The 18,591-nt window shown below is 36.1% G+C and overlaps 2 protein-coding genes across 2 annotated transcripts; one reads left to right on the top strand and one right to left on the bottom strand.

Annotated features, from left to right (window-relative positions):
- Window positions 1-250: 250 nt before the first annotated feature.
- LOC104273274 (ATP-binding cassette sub-family G member 5-like) lies at window positions 251-3,473 on the top strand (the record flags this gene model as incomplete). Its single annotated transcript, XM_009868545.1, has 3 exons — window positions 251-436; window positions 2,128-2,246; window positions 3,280-3,473. Coding segments are annotated over 3 exons (499 nt in total), but the record flags the coding sequence as incomplete, so codon positions are not given.
- Window positions 3,474-5,144: 1,671 nt separating this feature from the next.
- DYNC2LI1 (dynein, cytoplasmic 2, light intermediate chain 1) lies at window positions 5,145-18,384 on the bottom strand (the record flags this gene model as incomplete). The annotated part of the gene is made up of 8 exons (XM_009868544.1): window positions 5,145-5,499; window positions 11,533-11,625; window positions 12,594-12,691; window positions 13,117-13,187; window positions 13,547-13,623; window positions 14,235-14,312; window positions 15,615-15,683; window positions 18,184-18,384. Coding segments are annotated over 8 exons (753 nt in total), but the record flags the coding sequence as incomplete, so codon positions are not given.
- Window positions 18,385-18,591: the final 207 nt, after the last annotated feature.

Below are 18,591 nucleotides of genomic sequence, written 5' to 3'. Positions count from 1 at the left end.
TTAGATATATCATATATATCATATATCATATATTATATATATACATCACACTTTTTAATCTAGATGAAGAAAACCTAATATATCTGCATTATGTAGTGATATTAAAGCATTGTCCTTTATATTAAGGCATAAGCTGTTCACTTAATAAGCTGTTATTGCACAAAATAAATAAAACCAAGAATAAAAGCTACATGCCAAGTTTAGTCCCCAAACACTGTTTTTAAAGTTTATTTTGCTTATTTTTGTACAGGACTATAGGGTTGTATCCAGATGCTTCCAGATTTGGAATTTTCTTTGCTGTTGTCTTAGCATCTCATATAATTGGTGAACTACTGACACTTGTTATACTTGGAGTGGTTCAAAACCCAAATATTGTCCAAAGCGGAGTGGTGCTACTTAATTCAGCAGGTGTGATAGTGGGAACGGGACTAGTAAGGTAAGAAAAAGTTTTATTTCACTGTGGTGTTAATGTTAAAGCAATTCACCCATAGAAGGAAGATTCTCATGAGCAGTGTGCTGCAAAAGCACAATAAAGCACAGGCAGCAATGACAGCACGTGCAGCTCTTTCCCTTCAGGAGAACTAACTTATCATGGTAGACCTTGTCCTAAACACACAAACCAGAGGCTTAATATCTTTAGACATCAACAAAGGCATTCCCTTTTTTTTTTGCTTTTTTACTTTTTCAAGTATATATACTTGAATATAAGACTGAGGAATCAAATTCTGCCAGCTCAGCTGAATTTTTACTTACGCTGACATTATGATGTGAAATGCCGTCCTCATTAAAGGAGCTCACTGGAAAAAAGTTCCTGCAACTTTTAGCAACTGATGGAACTTATCAGACATTCAACATTGGGAGTGATGGTTTAGAAAAAAAAAAAGTTGTTCTCAACTATCTTGTTAGTATTATTCTCCAGTTTAGATGTTAAAAATTTCCGGACACTTCTTCCACCTGTGCAAACTGAACTACATAAAAATAATAAAGAGAAAAGTAATGTAGTAAATATGCAGGAGAATTGTGATCCCCTTGCTTCATTACTGGGCAAATAAGTGTTTTCACGATGTAAGTGCATGAACCTTGGAACAGTTTTCCCCTTGTATTTATCACTACTGAAATTACTGTTTTTTTGAGAAATGTGCCATAGTAAATGTATTATTGTCAAAAGAAGTGTTGAGATGTTGAGCAAATAGTATATGCTTACCTGAGATCTTTCCAATCAAAATTAAATAAGCCTAACAGCCTAACAGGTGACATCAAGTTGTCCTCAAGAAAATCATGAGTCTTCACAAAGTTGTTGGTGCTTTGTCTCTCCAAAGTGGATCTCAGCTAATACTTGCATATCAAATAAAGCCAAGTTAAACGCTAATTATTTTGCCCCTGCCTCATTTCAGGAATATGTATGTTTTAAGTGACAAGACAGTTATTCCTGCTACCATAGTCTAATACCTTAATGTTAAGTACTAAAAGGTATTAGAGTGGTTTCTAACCTTATTTTAGAGACATTGCTAATTAATATTGTGAATCTCTTTGATGTTAAGAAGAGCATTGAGACTTGGATCGCTGTTGTTTTTCTGTTAATTTGTTTAATTGTAAAATGTTGCAGTATTTTAGGTGCAGAGATTGCCCGGTTTTGTTGAATAATGTTCTTTCAAAATTTTCCTACTCTTTTTCTCTTCTCATTATTTTTACTTCATTTTTATTTTGTTGTTATTGTTCTGATGAATTGATATTCAGTCTTTTTTGGTTTAGAGGATGGAGGGAGGGCATGGTGGTTTCTTACTTTGGAAGCATCACATTTTTGTAACAAAGATTTATATTGGGTCTTGTCATTTTCAGTTTATCCCTGCAATGTGAATAGAAAAGAACTTCACAGAATTATTTTTGACTGCCCATAAACAAGTCAGGGCTGAATGTTATGATGCTGTAGCACAGGCAGAGACAGCCTTCGTGGTTGTCTCCTCATTTAGCACTAAAATGGACTTTTATGTTTGAAAACCCTACAGGTACAGCCAAGAATTGTTTCTGTAACAGGATACAGCCAAAGATGAAACTTTGTTTTAACTTGAGGTAGAATTGGCTCTTGGAATGTAGCAAAAGCCAGTTTAACTTCTCTGTTTCTTTAAGGACCATTGAAGAAATGCCGACACCTTTTAAAATACTCGGTTATCTCACCTTTCAGAAATACAGCAGTGAAGTTCTTATAGTCAATGAATTTTATGGCTTAAACTTCACATGTGGTAAGTGTTAAAAAGATTAAAAGCAGCCTTTAAGCCCACCATAAATTTAATGAGACGTTGATGATTATTTTCCTTTTACATACAAAAAAAGTATCCTGAAAAAATTAACTTTTGAGTTGTTAAAAAAAGCCTATTAATTAGTAAAGACTATAACATCATATCAGCAAGCTAGAGAGACGTTTGACTTTTTTTTTTCCCCCAACCATTTCTGATTCTTTCAGCTTTTCATCTTTCTCTTCTTTTATCTCCCGCTTTGGGGGCATTTTGGAAGGTAAACTTTGCAGCCTGTTACGAGCTTATCAGAGCAGCGTTACATAAACAGATCGATAGAATTGCACAACGTAAGATCAAACACCCGCGCAGGGAGCATTGACAGGTAACACCTGGCACACAGGGAGCAGCTCGGGCCTGTCAGGCACCGAGATAACCAGCAAAACGTCAGAATCGGTCGGGTTGGCTGGGTTAGTAGCCCACATCCATCAATGGGGGGTAAAAGTATTTTGGGCTTTGCAGCCAGGCATCCGTGCTCCTCTTCAAGGCTACGTGTTCTTTATCCATCCTTCTCTCCTGCCCCTCTTTGTTAGAAGAGCAACCGGTAGAAAAGGAATCCATGACTTCGGCAGTAATAACAAACAGCTGATGTTTAACGCACCCTTCAGCCAGTCTTCATTTCTTCAGTTTTGGAAGCACCCAACGCTGTACATCTACCATGTTGGGCAACAACTTGCTTCTTGAGGCCCCTCCAGATAAGGTGTCTGAAAAGCTGTGAATCCTTTGTTTGGAATGAACATACCAGAGAGCTCCTAATGACTATTTAATCTTCCCTTCAGAAAATATGGTATAGATTACCTGCAGAAACATATGGCTTGTCTGTTCTTATTCCAAAATGATGAGAAATACTCCTGATGGGTACAGTTCATCATTAAAATGATGTTAGGGCAAGGTATATTAAATTTCTGCGCTACGTACTGAAGCCTGAATTTGAGTTTTACTGGTTCACCTACTAAAGAAACCATTGCTTTTCTTTTGACAGGTGAAGCCAGCGGCTCCACTGCAACTAATCCTGCTGCATGTGCCTTCTCTCAGGGCGTTCAGTTCATCGAAAAAAACTTCCCTGGTGCATTGTCCCGGTTCACAACCGATTTCCTAGTACTCTATGCTTTTCTACCAGGACTTGCCATTATAGCAGTGCTGAGCTTCAAAATAAGAGAGACAATTGTTGCCAGGCAATGAAAAAGTAGCGGTTCTAGCAGTGTCTTATACGACACTTCTAGCTTTATTGTGCCCGAAGGCTTAAGTTGTTGGATATTAGGTAGAATTTAAGTGATTACTCGTACAGAAACACATTCATCTTCTCATGTTTGTTCCTAATTGGATTTTCTGCATCTTGAAAAACAATGTTCTCTTAAGAGTGTGCATGACTTTTGGCTATTGGAATTCCCACCTCACTCCTAAATCACACGATTAACATGTTTTAAAGGACATTTTGAATATAATTTAGCCAGCTGTTGCTCTTATTTTTCAATGATGTAGCAATGGTGCTCTGAGTTTGGTTTTTTTTTCCCTCATTCTTCTGGTTTTTAACCATTACCAATAAGCAGAGGGGCACAAATGCTAGTACATCACATTTCTAGAATTGTATTTTAAGTCCTATGCTTTGTTCTGATACCATTTGGGAGATCTGGGAAAAAAACGAGGATGTGTAAATAAAGACAGACTCAAGAAATGACTCCCCTTTAATCTTAGGCATACTGTAAAACCAATACGTACATGATCTTTAAACAATATCAAATTACCTAATATGTTTTTGTCTTGTAAATGATGGAAAACCAGAAAAGACAGTTATTTATACCTATTCCTTCTTTTCGTAATCAAGTTCTAAACCTTGTTTCAGATGCAGTTTGTGATTTTCTAGAACAATTTTTTGTTTGTTAATAAAACATCAATTTAACTAAGAGAACAAAAACAGTTTGCCAGTTCTTGGAAGCAATGTCATTATTGGAAAGTATTCTCATAGGCTTACTAACAGCCCCAACAGTCTAATTTACCCATTTAATAAATATACATGCCTCTTAAAATTGAAAGCTTAGCAGGCACAGAATTCCTAAATGGTGTAACTAACTTTTAATTTTCAGTAAAGAAATTGTTTACTACAGAGGGATAGCTAGAGATCTCTTCACAGGGGGTAAGTACATTTGCATCTTGCACTTCCATAAATATACAGTTTAATTTGATCGTTTTGAGATGGTGCACTTTAACAAAGCGTTTGAAATCCTCTAGTATCTTTATGTGAAGTATTCTGAGATATGAATGTTATATCAGAAAACCATTTGGTGAAAAATAACAAATAACTTTACAGAGCTGGAGAGATACCACATGAGTTTTTCTCTCCCATTTTTACGCACGTGTAGGGTTGCTCATCAGGGACCGCTGTCACGGCTGGTGATCTGTCACCTGACTCTTCTGACATTTACTCTCTGACAAGTCTTGGCTCTCAAGAGCCACCTCTGGCTTCAGTCTTGATCTTGTCTTGCATATCCTAGAAACGCTCGGTCCATTTGTCTGTGGACAAAATCCTATATCAAGCCCAGGCCAGCATTTTACCAGCTTAGGCTGAATGGGAACCAGCTGTGCTTTCACCATTAACCAAGTCTCTGTCCAGTTATTTAGACTGACTTCCTGGCATCCAAGCATTTGACAGCAATGCCCTTCTTCTAATTTTGTACAAAGATATAACATTACATACTGTGAGAAATGATTCCTACACAAAACAATACAATACTGAAACGGAGGTAAAGCAAACTTCTGAATTCAGGTCAAGCGCGTGGAAAGTTATTTAAATACAGATTTGGGGCAGAAGCATTCAAAAATAAACCAAATAATGTGCTATAACTTCTAAAAGAGGTAGAACTGACTAATGTCAGCCTGCATATTGGAACCCATCTCTAAACAACCCCAAACTCCTTCCTCCCCATGTTTAAAAGTCTGTGTCAGTACCAAGATACACTTAAATTTGGACTGAATGAGTTATAGCTTATTTTATTAAAAATAATACCAGGCATGCTTAATAAATATTATTTTTGTAGTTGGATAGTGCATATTTTCAACTCTATCAGATTAAATTGCTAGTGTAATGTTAATATTATTAAAACGACTTTGTAAATGTTAAACTGAAGACACCTATAGCAGTTCATCAATCAGAGTCAAAATCCATTTCTTTCCAGGACTTAGAGGCATTTCTTTTGTATTGTTCAAGCTCCTAGAACAGAAACACACATACAGAATAATCTCATTACTAGAAGTTGTAAGGTACATACATTAGTCACCCGACCATTTAAAGCATGTACAAATATTTGTCACTGTAGAAAAAATGTACTATATATATTTTTATCTTCAACAAAATTATACTAAAAGCGCTATAAAAAAGTGTTTTGCCATATTTCCTGGGTTTTATTTATATATTTAGACCTAGATACTTTCTAGGGAAGAAAAAAATTTCTGTCCCTTCTTTGACATTCAGCTTAACGTGTAATAACATAATAATGCATATGTGTACTTACGATTTTGGAACTTACTGAGCTGTTTGTTGGAAACTTGGCAACAGTTAGGAACAGAAAGAATACTGTGACATTTTAAGGAGCATGTGTAACCTTATTTATGGTAATTAAAAAATTTCAAGTCTAACAAGGGCCACAGGAAGGGGTAAAATTAGACAAGTTTTACATCTACTGACAATGCTCTCTGGGGGTCATGTCTACAGGTGTTGCCTAAATAATCAGCCTTACAGATTTATCATCTGACTAAAAGGTTTCCAGAAAGAGGCAGATAACTTAGCAGGATTTATTTTACTGGAATTTTAGCTAGCTAGAAGGCAATGCAGTGTAAAGGCAATTCAAAACAACACAGAAATGCCAGGGATCAAACCCACAGCATATATTAAAACTGTGTACTTCTAACACTACATGCAGAAGTACAGCATAAAATCATAAATATTTATTTTGGAGACATATCTAGGTGACATTAACATTGAAACAATGAGAAATGAAAGGAAAGAAAGATTAAATGAGAGGATATTTAAAAAAAAAATTTAACAAATTCAGTAATTCAGGAGTACAAAATCCTTTCAGGAAAGTACATTACCTTAGTTTTCATGTAAAATAGGAAGTAAAATAATTCCCCATAAGTCAAAACTGTAACGAAGAGTCTTTCAAATACAGCTTAAAGATCATGCCAGAGAACCTTTTGGCAAAGATTACCTTCCTGCTCATCAAGTCCTGTACTACAAACATAAGCACAACTCTAGGACACTGTAACCACACAATGAGCTCAGAGATCCTCTCTCCAGCCTGAACTGAGACCCTACAAAAGAATCTATCCCGAAGAGAAGGACGTCAAAATAGTCACGCTAGCGTTACGCTGCCTTTGTCTTCTAGGCACCAAGTGGAGGGGTCACAGATCAGATTTACGAAGAATTAACAACTCCAATGTAAGTGTCCTTTCAGTGTGCTCTGACTGCTTGAAACATTGCTAGGGCTAGCAACTTATCCCACACATCTCAGCACTGGCATAAAGTGCACTTTTAATTTTATTTTTTTCTTTAACCTTAATGCTTCGGTACTTCCGTGTTTCTATAAATTCTTCATCTGTCAAACAGGAAAATCACACCTAATCTCATAAAAGGATTGGGAAGAAAGACTTAACTGATGTTTGTGAGGCACTCAGATAAGATAACATTACCACACATTCTCAGAGAAAAAAAAATTAATACTTTTGTGTTCGTTGAAGTGTCTGAATGGCAGGTTGAGAAATAAGATAACACAAAGAATACAGATGATGAAAAGAAATAGTGAATAATTGAGACATCAGCAAAATAGTATATGATCATGTAATTAAAGACAATACCATAATGTCTACAAACAAGGATGAAAAATTAAGATTGTAGGAAAAGCTTAAATTGTTGCATTTCCTCAGTTCTGAGACTGATAGGACTTTCTTCTCATGCAGTTTCTTACTGAAAGTGCCCTCAGTCTGGAACATGGCGAACATAACAAAGTACTGAAAGAAGGATTAAAAATATTAACCATCTAAACTTCAGAAGAAAATTTAATAACAGTGCTCTAATAATGCTCTTTAAGTTAGATTTAAGAAAAAAAAAACACAAAAACCACTCAACAATGCTTGTAGCCATTTGGATATGCTGTCATGTGAAAACAAGAAAGCTTGTTCTAGGCAGCCAAGTAAACATTCTAAATAATTTTTTTCTCCATATGTGAAGGTGAGCACTTCTTTGCTGGAGAAAATGCAAGATGCTACCGCTCTGTTACCCCTGTACAGGTGCCTGCTGTGCTTCTCTGCCCGGTCACAGGGGCCTGACCAGGGAGGTTCATCGCACAATATGCGATATGTTGAATGAGACTGAAATTGTCTCTGAATTCTGCGATTTTGTCGCATCAACGAAGTACGCTGAAAAAAACCATGCTTCTGATGGCCAGCACAGCCCCCATCTCAACCAGAGGGCCACAGCTCTGACACTGAACTTCCTTTTAGGTGTGAATGTTGTGATTGATTAGGTCATTCTTATTATTTTAGGCGAAACAGGGCAGTACTTTCTTGTGAGATGTTACAAAACCTCCCCTTCTGCCTATGACTTGTTAAAGTCTGAACAATTACGGCCCTGTTCGTCCAGATCTGCGTCCACTGCCTCTTGGCAGCTGACACCAAACAGCACCAGGCATCTACTTTTTTTTTAAGTACACTTTATGGCATTAGGCTTCAGCTAAAACTAGCACCTATCCCTACAGTAATACCTTTGTGTAACAAGGGCCAGTCAGTGTGAACTTTGGCACTGCGTGCCACCGACTCCTTAAGCGCCAGACGGGGAGGTTATCCCATCCTTGGAGCTCAAGGCTGGCGCCATCATCTGCTTCAATGAATGAAGCTGCCGTTAGATGTCCAGAAGAATAAGGTCTGAGCGCTACATTAAGTATTAAATGCCAAGTGTTAAGAGGATAGCTAAGACCTATATATATATAGAGATATATATATATCTTTGCGTGTGTATGTGTGTGTGTGTGTGTGTATATATATATATATATATGCAGCTCTAATTGACAATATTATTGTAAAAGCTCTCTTAATCCAGTTACGTGTGTACTTAAAATGAAATGAAGGTGACGCTAAGGCATCAAAAGCCAAAAAGCTAGTGGAGAATGGAGAGAACTGGATGATGAGTTTTCTGTGTTTATGTTTTATGTGGGCTGTATGCGGATTCACCAGCAAGCTACATATTTAAGGCCTAATGTGCAAAAAAAAATGTTCTTCAATCTTGAAAGCCCTGCAAAAAGCACAAAATTCCAGTAGTTCCCAGATATAATCTGCTAGTTAAGAAATAACATTAAAAAATTTAAATTCCATAGAGGTTCCTGTTGCTCTATTCTCTCAGAGCTTAACTCCAGAGAACAAAAAGCTGTAAGCAATTGCCACAGCACTCAGTTGACATAAACCTGCACGTTGTATGCCTCTGGGTAAGAACTAGGAAAAGAATTCTGAAAAGACACAGTTGAGAGAGAGGTTTGCTCTACCTCGAACACAAGCGCCGTGAGGAAAGAGTAGCCCTCAGAGAGCTTTGCAGAGCAAAAGGCTCTAGAAGCAGAGCAGTACCTCTCATGGTTAACTCTGAAAATGTCAACAAGGCAAAATAATCTGGTCTAAAAGAAAGCAGTCCTGTGGCAGAATGCTGATGAGCTGGACGCTTAACCTCTTCTGCCAAAAAGCACCTCAGAGAGATGCTGGCTCACAGACAGTACAGGGGAGTGAGCTAGGTTTTTCCTTGTTCCTGTGCTTTTTTAACAATGATTTTACACTTGAGAATTTAGCCTTTTACTCTGCTCGAGTGTACAAACTCTAGCTGCAGACAAACTCTTCAACCGAGATTACAAACTGGAATTGACTGAATTAAATTTTTTATTGGGGCAGTTATGTATAAATCTATTACAGTGCTATTGAGCAGTCCTGACCAGGATGAAGTCAGGTATGCTCCTTCTTCTATCGGATTCAGCAATAGGGGCTATATTCTGTTTCTGTTGCTAGGTTTTGGTGTTTATTTTTCCATTAAAACTTATCTTGGAGATAAACAAGCAATCTGGCTATCAGCTAGAGCCCAAAGTGGCATATTAATTAACCGAAAGTAACCAAGAAAAATGATAACATGCATTTAAACGATTTTAAAATATATGCTGTTGTCATATGAAACTTTCGCTTTGCGTTAGGTCCCATGTTTTCACTAGCAGCATTGCTGCACGTTAAATGTCTTATACTCTTCCTCCTACACAACAGATACCAAGAGACTCTACAAACCAATGTCAGGCTCACGATGTATTTAAAACAGTGCTTTAAAAATAGGGTTGTTGTGCCACTTTTCATAAAACTGGGAAATCCAAAGACACTTCAAAAATCACTGCAACTACAGAGTTCTTTACTTGTAGATGTATGTTGTTATCTTGGTGCATTTCAAATTGAATAAAATTCCTGGAGTATAAAACATTTTCATAATGTGCAAATAAACTTGTAGAAATTGAACTTCACAATAGAGAAGTTTAGGAAATAACTGAAGATAACAAAAATAATTTTCTCTTTAACGCTCAAATTACTTGTAGTAGTCCAACTAAAAGAAGCTAAACTGGTTTGCAATGCCCTTGAACAGATTAGGATTCTAAAAGCCTGTCTCTTTTGTTTAAAAACAGAAAATTAATCACTTCCCACATGATTTAGTCAACGCATACCAGTATCTTTTTTTGCAAGACATTTTATCTAAACCAATAAACCTAGCACACCATATAGTTATTTTGAGATATAGAGATATACTGAGTATGAGATTACATTATAAATTCCAGAAGTAATGTGCTTTACAAATTTTAATGATTTCTAAGACTGCTCTTGATGTAACAGAAATTCAGAACCGATGCCTACATTAACAGGATATTACAGGTAACGTGCAAGTTCAAAGACTGCAGGGGATTCTTGGGACTGCTTTATCCTTTTATGATATTAATGTATTTCTTTGGATCAGGTAACTACGGGTTTACTGCCTTATGCAATCTAAGGAAAGTCTACAAAACCGTGATGGCAGTAATAGTCTAATCCTTTGGCTTTCTTTTACAAGCATGCAAAAAGATGAAATATACCATTTGTGTTTTTAGGGTTAGTTGAGATTAACTGCAGTGCAAGTCAATAAAACTGCCTTTCATCTTAGGAGTGGGGGTCTGTAAAAGCACATGAGATCCACATCAGTACCATCCATCACGCTAAAGCACGGTTAGAAAAACCTCCTTTAACCACGGTAACTCGGTCCACAGAGAAGTTAATTTGTGTACGAATAGCCCACATATAAGCTGTGGGAATGGTGGAACGCTTCTCAGTCATTCTAGCAAAGAATTTTGTGTGTGTGAAACAAATTAATCTAGATTACACAGGGGGGTTCCAGATTCAGTATGTGATACTTCTTCCCAACAAACAAAAATACACAAAACTTGAATTGCTTTTAACAGACCCATACCTCTACATACAGTATTTCTACTCCTGTGATGTTATCCACTTGATATCTATCAAGCAAGGTTTTAACCTTGACCTAGTTTGCTACAGAATTTTTCTAAAAGAATTAATTAACCACAAACATAGGGAAATGCAGAAACATTTCAAAATCAGGAAGAAAAAATAAAAGACCCACTAAAGGCCTTTCCTGGAATCCAGTGGGAAGGCCAAATACCGCTATATGGAATAATTCTGTTCACTCTGTTTAAGGTAAATGTACAGAGATGGCAAACCTGAGTCAGAAATGCCATCATCCCAGTACTTCTCCAGTTTTAATAAAAAGTTTTGGAGGAGACAAACCCCCTCAAACTAAACAGCCCCCCTCCTCCCGACCTTTTTATCACTTCCTAGACGTTCTGTTAGTTAACACCCAAATGACAGTACAGGGTGCAGAAATGAAGAAATTACTGCCAAGAAAGCTTCACAGCTTTGCTTCAATATTATTTTAGTGAAATAATTCTCAAAGAAAGTTAGCACGAAAATCTGAATTATTAATTTCTAAAGAAACTAGAGAGACAACTTTGAGATCTAACAGTGCTCTACCAATGGAAAAAAGTCCCGACCAACTATTCGGCTGAAAACTAAAGCTGAAGTTGTTTAAAGGCAAAAAGGGGACTGTGAGTATAGTTTACAATTAATTCAGTAATGCTGGTGAATTCTGCAATATCTGACAGTGAACAGCAGTTGGGGAACTACCACACACCTGTTTTTTCTGAGCTCTCATGACATCAACTTCATATTCCACATACTGTAAATCCTGTGCAGGGTCCTTTGTGTCTTGTAAATCACAGATACTCTAGAAGAAGAATTGACAAAAACCCAAATAGTAAAATTTATTTTCTGTTCTTTTCACAAGAAAATGCCATGCTGTAGATCTAATGGAAGTCTTTGCTTTTAATACGAACTTATTAAAATATTGCATTTAGGGAAGATTTTTTTTGCTATAGAACACAGATTAGATAAAAAACCCAAACACCTTAGATTGGTAAAATCATAACAATATTCTTGTTTGGTAGTACTTTACCTTTCTCTACTCAAAATGAAAATATCCTTTCTGGGCATAGTTAAGGTTGCTCTTGCTAGCACACTTAGAACTCAAGACTAGAATTCAGTTCCACTTACCAGAAAAATACTTTCAATAGCTGAGAAATCGACAACTATCTATTTTTTTTTTGCCAAATACCTGAATTTTCATTTACCAACCTTGAGGGAACTATAACTTTAATTCCGAAGGAGCAAATACACTAATAGAAGGAAATTCTATCAAACAAAGAATTTTATTACACCTTGTCCTGCACATTTCTCCTTACTTATAACAAATGGAAAGTAGCGAGAAGGCAATCCTACAAATGATGGAATAAAATAAAGCAGAATTATACTTATTTTTAGATTAGGTGATAGAAGAAGAAACTGACAATGCGTACAAGCAGCTTTAAAGTCTAAAGCATATTTTGGAACCAAACCAGAAGACTAGGAATCTCCTTGGCAAATCTTCTTTACTTAGACTGATACCTTAGAACACTGATGGAGCTTGCAAGATGAGAAATGTATTAATTTCTCCAGCTGTTGCAGGGGTAGTACGGGAGGTACTGGGTGGGTGGTGGTAGCAAGGGAACGTTTGTTCATTGTGTTTTAAAAGGCTATGAGGAAAAATTTCAGTGAGACTGAAATTCCAGTTACTGGAGTTGAAAGACAAACATTAGTAGTGATATTACTGCTACTCTATGAGAAAAGCAGCTGTGCAGCAGATATGTAAATACCTACCTTGGGAGGAAATATTTTCTCAAAAACTTTTTTCCACAGTTCCAAAGGTGTGTTTGCACGCATCTTTCCAATATCACTCTCAGAAGCAGGGGGTGGTCCTAAGGATTACAGCACAGCACAAAGCCATACAAGTATGTTGTCATAAAAACATATATTATCAAATCATTTCGGATAATGAGCCACCTACTTAAATATTTTTATCATTTGCAGTGACAAGCTGCAAAAAGTCTGAAAAAAATAACTGATCTCCTACCATGAAACACGCCAAATGGTATTGTATATATTTTCCTTCAGATCTAAACTTGTTGGTACTTCACTATTTCAAGTAGTCCTGATATTTTATTAAACTACCTAACAGATTGCACCAGTCATTCTCAGTAAAATAAATACTGAATTGTAATTTTAACCTTTCAAAGCCATTTCCTTCAGTAATCTGTTAAAACAGACGCTGATGTACTATAGTTTAACTTGATTTTTCAAAAACAATTAAGCAACAAACATAATGAACAGGAAATGTCCTAACCTATTTGGCTCAGCGAATCCAGGCCTGCTGGTATAAACAGGGGTTTGTTGTGATCCACTGATACAGACTTGCTAAACAGAAAAAAAGAAAATGGATCCAGTGAGCATTTAACAAGCAATGAAAGATTATATTATTTTAGGCAAGACTAGACTCTCACTGGGCTTTGCATACAAATGCATGTAAATGGAAATCTGCTCAGTTCTAGTGGTGACCATGTTTCTAATGCATGACTTTTGGGATCAAAACCAAGGAGTTATCACTGCCCTGTGCAGAGATAAGCAGCTGGGACACAGCACTCCAAGTCCACAAAGAAGAATCTTTCAGCGATCATATTTAAGGGAGAAAAATGTTTGGGTGATTAAAATATTTTTTATTAAGCACTTTTAGACTCTGGGCAAGACATTCAATAGTTGGATAATAATTATGTTACCTTTTATCATAGCCAAATGCCAAGTGATTAATAAGAACACGGGCTTTCAGCAGGAGAGCCTCAGATTTACTGGTAAACTAAATGAATGAGAAAACAATATACATTATCACTTTCCATCACAAAAATATTACATTATAGCATCTGCACAGAGGATTTCAGATAGAGTTCAGCTACTTCCTGACTTCAAAACATTTGGTATATGTTCACTGAATTTACTAGAATAAAAAAAAAAAAAATCTCACCCTCCCTTTCAAAAACATGAATGTATTTGTCACTGAATATGTAGATCAAGAACCATTAAATGAAGAATACCATAAATAAAAGTTAAAGAATACATTTTAAAATATTGATTCAAAACTTCTGAAGTATAAACATTGAGACAAAAATTTTTTGCCTAAGACTAACAAGTTAATTTTAAACTATGTTAAAATTATCCAGAATAACATAAACATTTAGAAATGTAATAAATAGCTATAAAATTGTTTACAAGGTATAACTATCCATCCATTCATCCACCCTTGTCAATACCTGTAACCCCTTTGCCAGACTAGCTCATGAGGAAAGCTACTATGAAACTAATTAAATCTTATTTTCCCTAGAATTTGTACATTTTGATTTTTTAAAATCCTGTTTCGCATCGTGAAACATTGCTCATCTTCTCTATCCTTAGTTAGAAAGTGATACATACCACTAATGATGCTCCATAATAATGTGAAACAAATCGAAGTGTCTTGCTTATTATTTTCCTCATTTCAGAGTCAAACTCCTGAAAAAGTTTATATTGGAACATATACATGAGAAAACAAAACCCAAACATTACAGCTAGAACTTTTCATTTTTTGTATAAACTGCAATGCACTTAGGCTACAATATATGAGGCTTTCAGCTGTCAGCATAATTATATCTTAAGACAGAATCAGTAACAGCCTACTCTGAAAAGAAATGTCACAATTTCCCTTTGTTTCTTTTTTACAAGGGCAGACTAATTCAGGCAATATGTTAGTCCTCATAAAGTTCCTTAATTAGGAATATGCATTCAATTTTCAATTAATTTGCTTCATTTTGTTTTAACTTTTTAGAAGTAATGCCTGCTAGAAGAATGAGGGTATTTTGGTTTTGGGAAGATATTTAGTTTTCAGTAAAACTTTAGGTATATGCTCTCTAAATTCTAATACCTGCAAGATTTGAAAGGTGCATCAAAATAGCTCTTTATTCAGGGTTCTTTATTATGAGATCCAGCGAAGGCTGCAGGAGTCTCTCCACAGAGCCCAGAGGAGTTAAGCTGTTGTTCTGTGCTTTCTACATCAGAGTCCTTGATTTTAAGGAGGTCATGGCCCAGCATAAAGCCTCCGTGTGAACAGTAGGCACAGTACCTTCGTAGTAAAGAGTTAAGGAACTCGGAGTAAGCCGAGCATCAATGCACTGTGCAGTCACCTGCAGAAGCACAGGCTGCCAGCACGGCAGGTAAAAGTCAAATATACTGTTCTAGTTTCTCATGATCAAGTGCTCCTGGAAAATCAAGTATACATTTGTTAGGATTTTTAATGTCCTGGGAGAGAACCCAGCATTCTGTATATGATATTTCCTTCCACTCTCCCCTTAAAAGATGCAATTACTCACTTGTTTCTAAAAACTTTAGTACTTAAAAAAAAAGTCTACTTTTCGTGCTGCCATTACTGCCAAACAATCTGACCAGCTGACTTGAGAGACACACCTCTCTCACTGCCAGATACTTTCAGCTGCTGTCAGAAAGGACAAATGAAGCTTGTTTTCTCTCAGTATTTAAACAGAAAGAAAAAAGTCATCAATATGATGTTTTCTTGCTTCCCTCTTTCGTCTACAGTTACTTGTATCTCAACGTTTTCCAAGTACATCATGGGAGTGTTTTGTGACGGACGACAGTATCCCTTCCATAATGCTGTTGGATAGAAATATTATTTTTTTCTGGTACAAGGGTGACTGGCCGAAATTTTGTTCAAGTGACTACAATTATATTACCCAGATTTTAGTATACAGAATCTTTACCGGGAATCTTTTCATTATTAAAAAGTAAGTAGGCATTACTTACATGAAAAATATCATATTTGCTTCCAACTATCACCATGGGTATTGGAAAAGGGTCAATCAACTCATAATCCTATTAAATAAATAAACAACAGTTAAGCAATGTAAATAAACTGTAGAAAACTGCAACTGTTAAAACAGCTGAAAGGGATTGAAATTAATTCACAGAAGACAAGCTCTTTAAAACCCTGAAGAAGACGAATAAGCTTTAATGCAATATTGCCCCGGTTTCGGCTGGGAGAGTTAATTTTCTTCCCAGTAGCCAGTACAGTGCTGTGTTTTGGATTTAGGATCAGAACACCATACCCTATTCCACAATTTTCCTGGTCATGAAATAATCCCTCTGAGCAGTGAAAAATCTTACTGGCATAAGAGGGCTCTTACGCTATATACTCCAGCTCCAACATTAGACGGGAAGAGAGGAAAAACCTCACATATTTGCCAGATTGGATTAGCAGAACTGGCCTTGTGACACATTCCCTCTCCTTGCATCACACCCCAAGTAATACAGAAAAAAAGCTCAAGAAGGGTAAGCTAAATGACTGTCCTGTGTCACACACTGATCCTCCCTACATTTTCCAAACTCTTAAAATATATTTAATGTGTTTTGCAAGTGTTTGATACCAGCAGAAAGTTACCATGAACAACCAGAAAGATACCTAACAACCACGAAAATGTAAATCAATACCAATGGAGGAAAACAGCTCTGGGGGTGTGGATTTAGCTGTTAACTGTCTAACTTCTGGTAAAAGCTTTAAGTAGTTATAAAAATTCTCAAGTTATCTGGAAGGTATTTCCATAGTCCATATGAAATGAGACAATCCCCTCATGCATCCACACATTATTTAGTTTGGTTTGGTTGCAGCAGAGGTTGACTTAACTGTTCCCTTCTAAAACCAGTTACTTCACACACAGGTTAAATGACAGTCAGGGTATTAGCAAGAAGCTGCACATACCAAAAATCCTCTACTTTGAGAGGGAAAATATAGCGGCTTTGCTCATACACTGTCAAGGCAAAAGCTTTGAGCAAAATTATCATAACTTAGAACAGTGTATAGAATACAGAACTGAAAAGAATTCTCTTAGTTTCTTAACTAAGAAAAAATAGTTTGGGATAACATCAGAAACATTAAAAACTGCTACTGAACCCTATTTATCTTTTGAGTACGGAATTAATTTTTGGCTATGGACTACTGTAAGTATTCAGCCTTTTTAAACAAGGTCTGTAATTGATGTGATTTACCATAATAGACAATAATTATTTATCCAGGCCAGTGGAACACATCCAGTCCATAAAAAAAAAAACACAAAAAACCCCCAAACTCTAGGAACCCCATCAGTTCCTGTTTATCATAAAAATATGTTTAGCTATAAAAAGGCAAATAAACCTGTTAAACTGTCATTTACTTTGACTATAAAAGACAGTACTTCCTTCCACAAAATTGAAATAATTGAAAGTAAAAAGAGAACTGAGGAGCAACATAACATTTTGTATGCAACCTTTCTGTTTTTGATAATGAAGCCTCAACAGAAATTCTAGTTTAAACGGTACAACTGTGTTCCTTACAGGGCAAGTACAACAAGTATTCTCTTCTTAACAACTAATGTCATTGTTTTTTCTACTGACTAAAAAAAGCTTGCAGTTTTCTAATATGTAAAGCCCTGTATGTAAACTTGACACTGTGGTCATTTATTGCCATGTATGCTTGTAGGCATTTTCTTTTTGTGTATTACCTTCTCTAAAAACAAAAACCAAAGTCATAATCCAGCACATCTCAAGCCCTATACTCTAAATCTACTGAGTATTGCATATGTTGCTTTCTCATAAATTTTAAGTTACTCCTCAATTTTTGACCTATATAAGCATTTGATGTATTGCAGCATTTTATGGAAGTTGCAGAAACCAGATTTATCTGCCGAGTCTTTGAATTGTTGAACACTTATTTATGCATTATATACACACAACATTTGCAGAGGTTTAATGCACAATGACTTTTCATTTCTATTGCGCATAATCTAGTTTAGCTTTTCCAGAGATTTAGTTAGCAATTATGTTTAAAGGACTGATGTTAACGTTTCTGAAACTTTATAATTTAATTAGTTGTCAGATTATCAAAAGGCATTGAGTTTGTGATAGACGTTTAAATAAATGCAAAGTATATAGTCATGCTGATGGCTGTTACAACTATATTCTTTGCTCAAATTTGTACCTTCAGCTAGTCTCTTGCTAGATGACTTTTGTACATTCTAGTTTTCATCTTCATTTTAAAAAGATGAGGGTGAAAAAAAAGCAAACTGCTACTCTAAAACTATTTCTTTTGACTGGTGTAACATGCCATAACAATCACATTAGATATCTAACAAAAAGATGTAAGAAACCTTCTTTCCTTGTTTCTGCTCTTATTGAATTTTTATTAAATTGCTATAATTTTCCAGTGAACAGGTTCATCTACATCAAATGGATTTTCAGTCATGCATAAAAATCTAAAAGAGTTGTTTATGATTTTCAAAAGCATTATCTTTAACTGTATAAAGGCCTGTGACATCTGGAGAAAATATTAGAAGTAACTTACTGGATGATCCCTCTGCAGATTGTTCCACATCCTCTGTTTAATTTCCGTAGCTACTTCAGGATTTGTCTTTTCTACTTTGGTTAAAATTTTGTTCACGTGGTTCCTGGTGACCTGCAGAAGTTTCTCTGCAGTAGTCCAGAGTTCGTGAGGTTTGGACAGATCCAGTACAAGAACTACAGCAAATGACCTATGCGAAAGGCACTATTTGGTCAAATCTTTAGCACGTGAGACAATCAGCATTTTCATACACAACCATACCTGTAGTACAAACGTTGAAAGCAACAAAATGTGAAAATACAAATGGTAAGACAGAATTTAATGTGACAGAAAAGGAAGGTGGCTTTTAGGGATACTCTGAGCAAGCCTTTCCCTTGCCTGTTATTCAAACTATTACTTTGGCAAATTTCC

This window comes from Apaloderma vittatum, unplaced genomic scaffold (genome assembly GCF_000703405.1).
Source record: "Apaloderma vittatum isolate BGI_N311 unplaced genomic scaffold, ASM70340v1 scaffold38824, whole genome shotgun sequence".
Classification (NCBI taxonomy): Eukaryota; Metazoa; Chordata; class Aves; order Trogoniformes; family Trogonidae; genus Apaloderma; species Apaloderma vittatum.
This window is presented reverse-complemented; position numbering and strand designations above follow the sequence as displayed.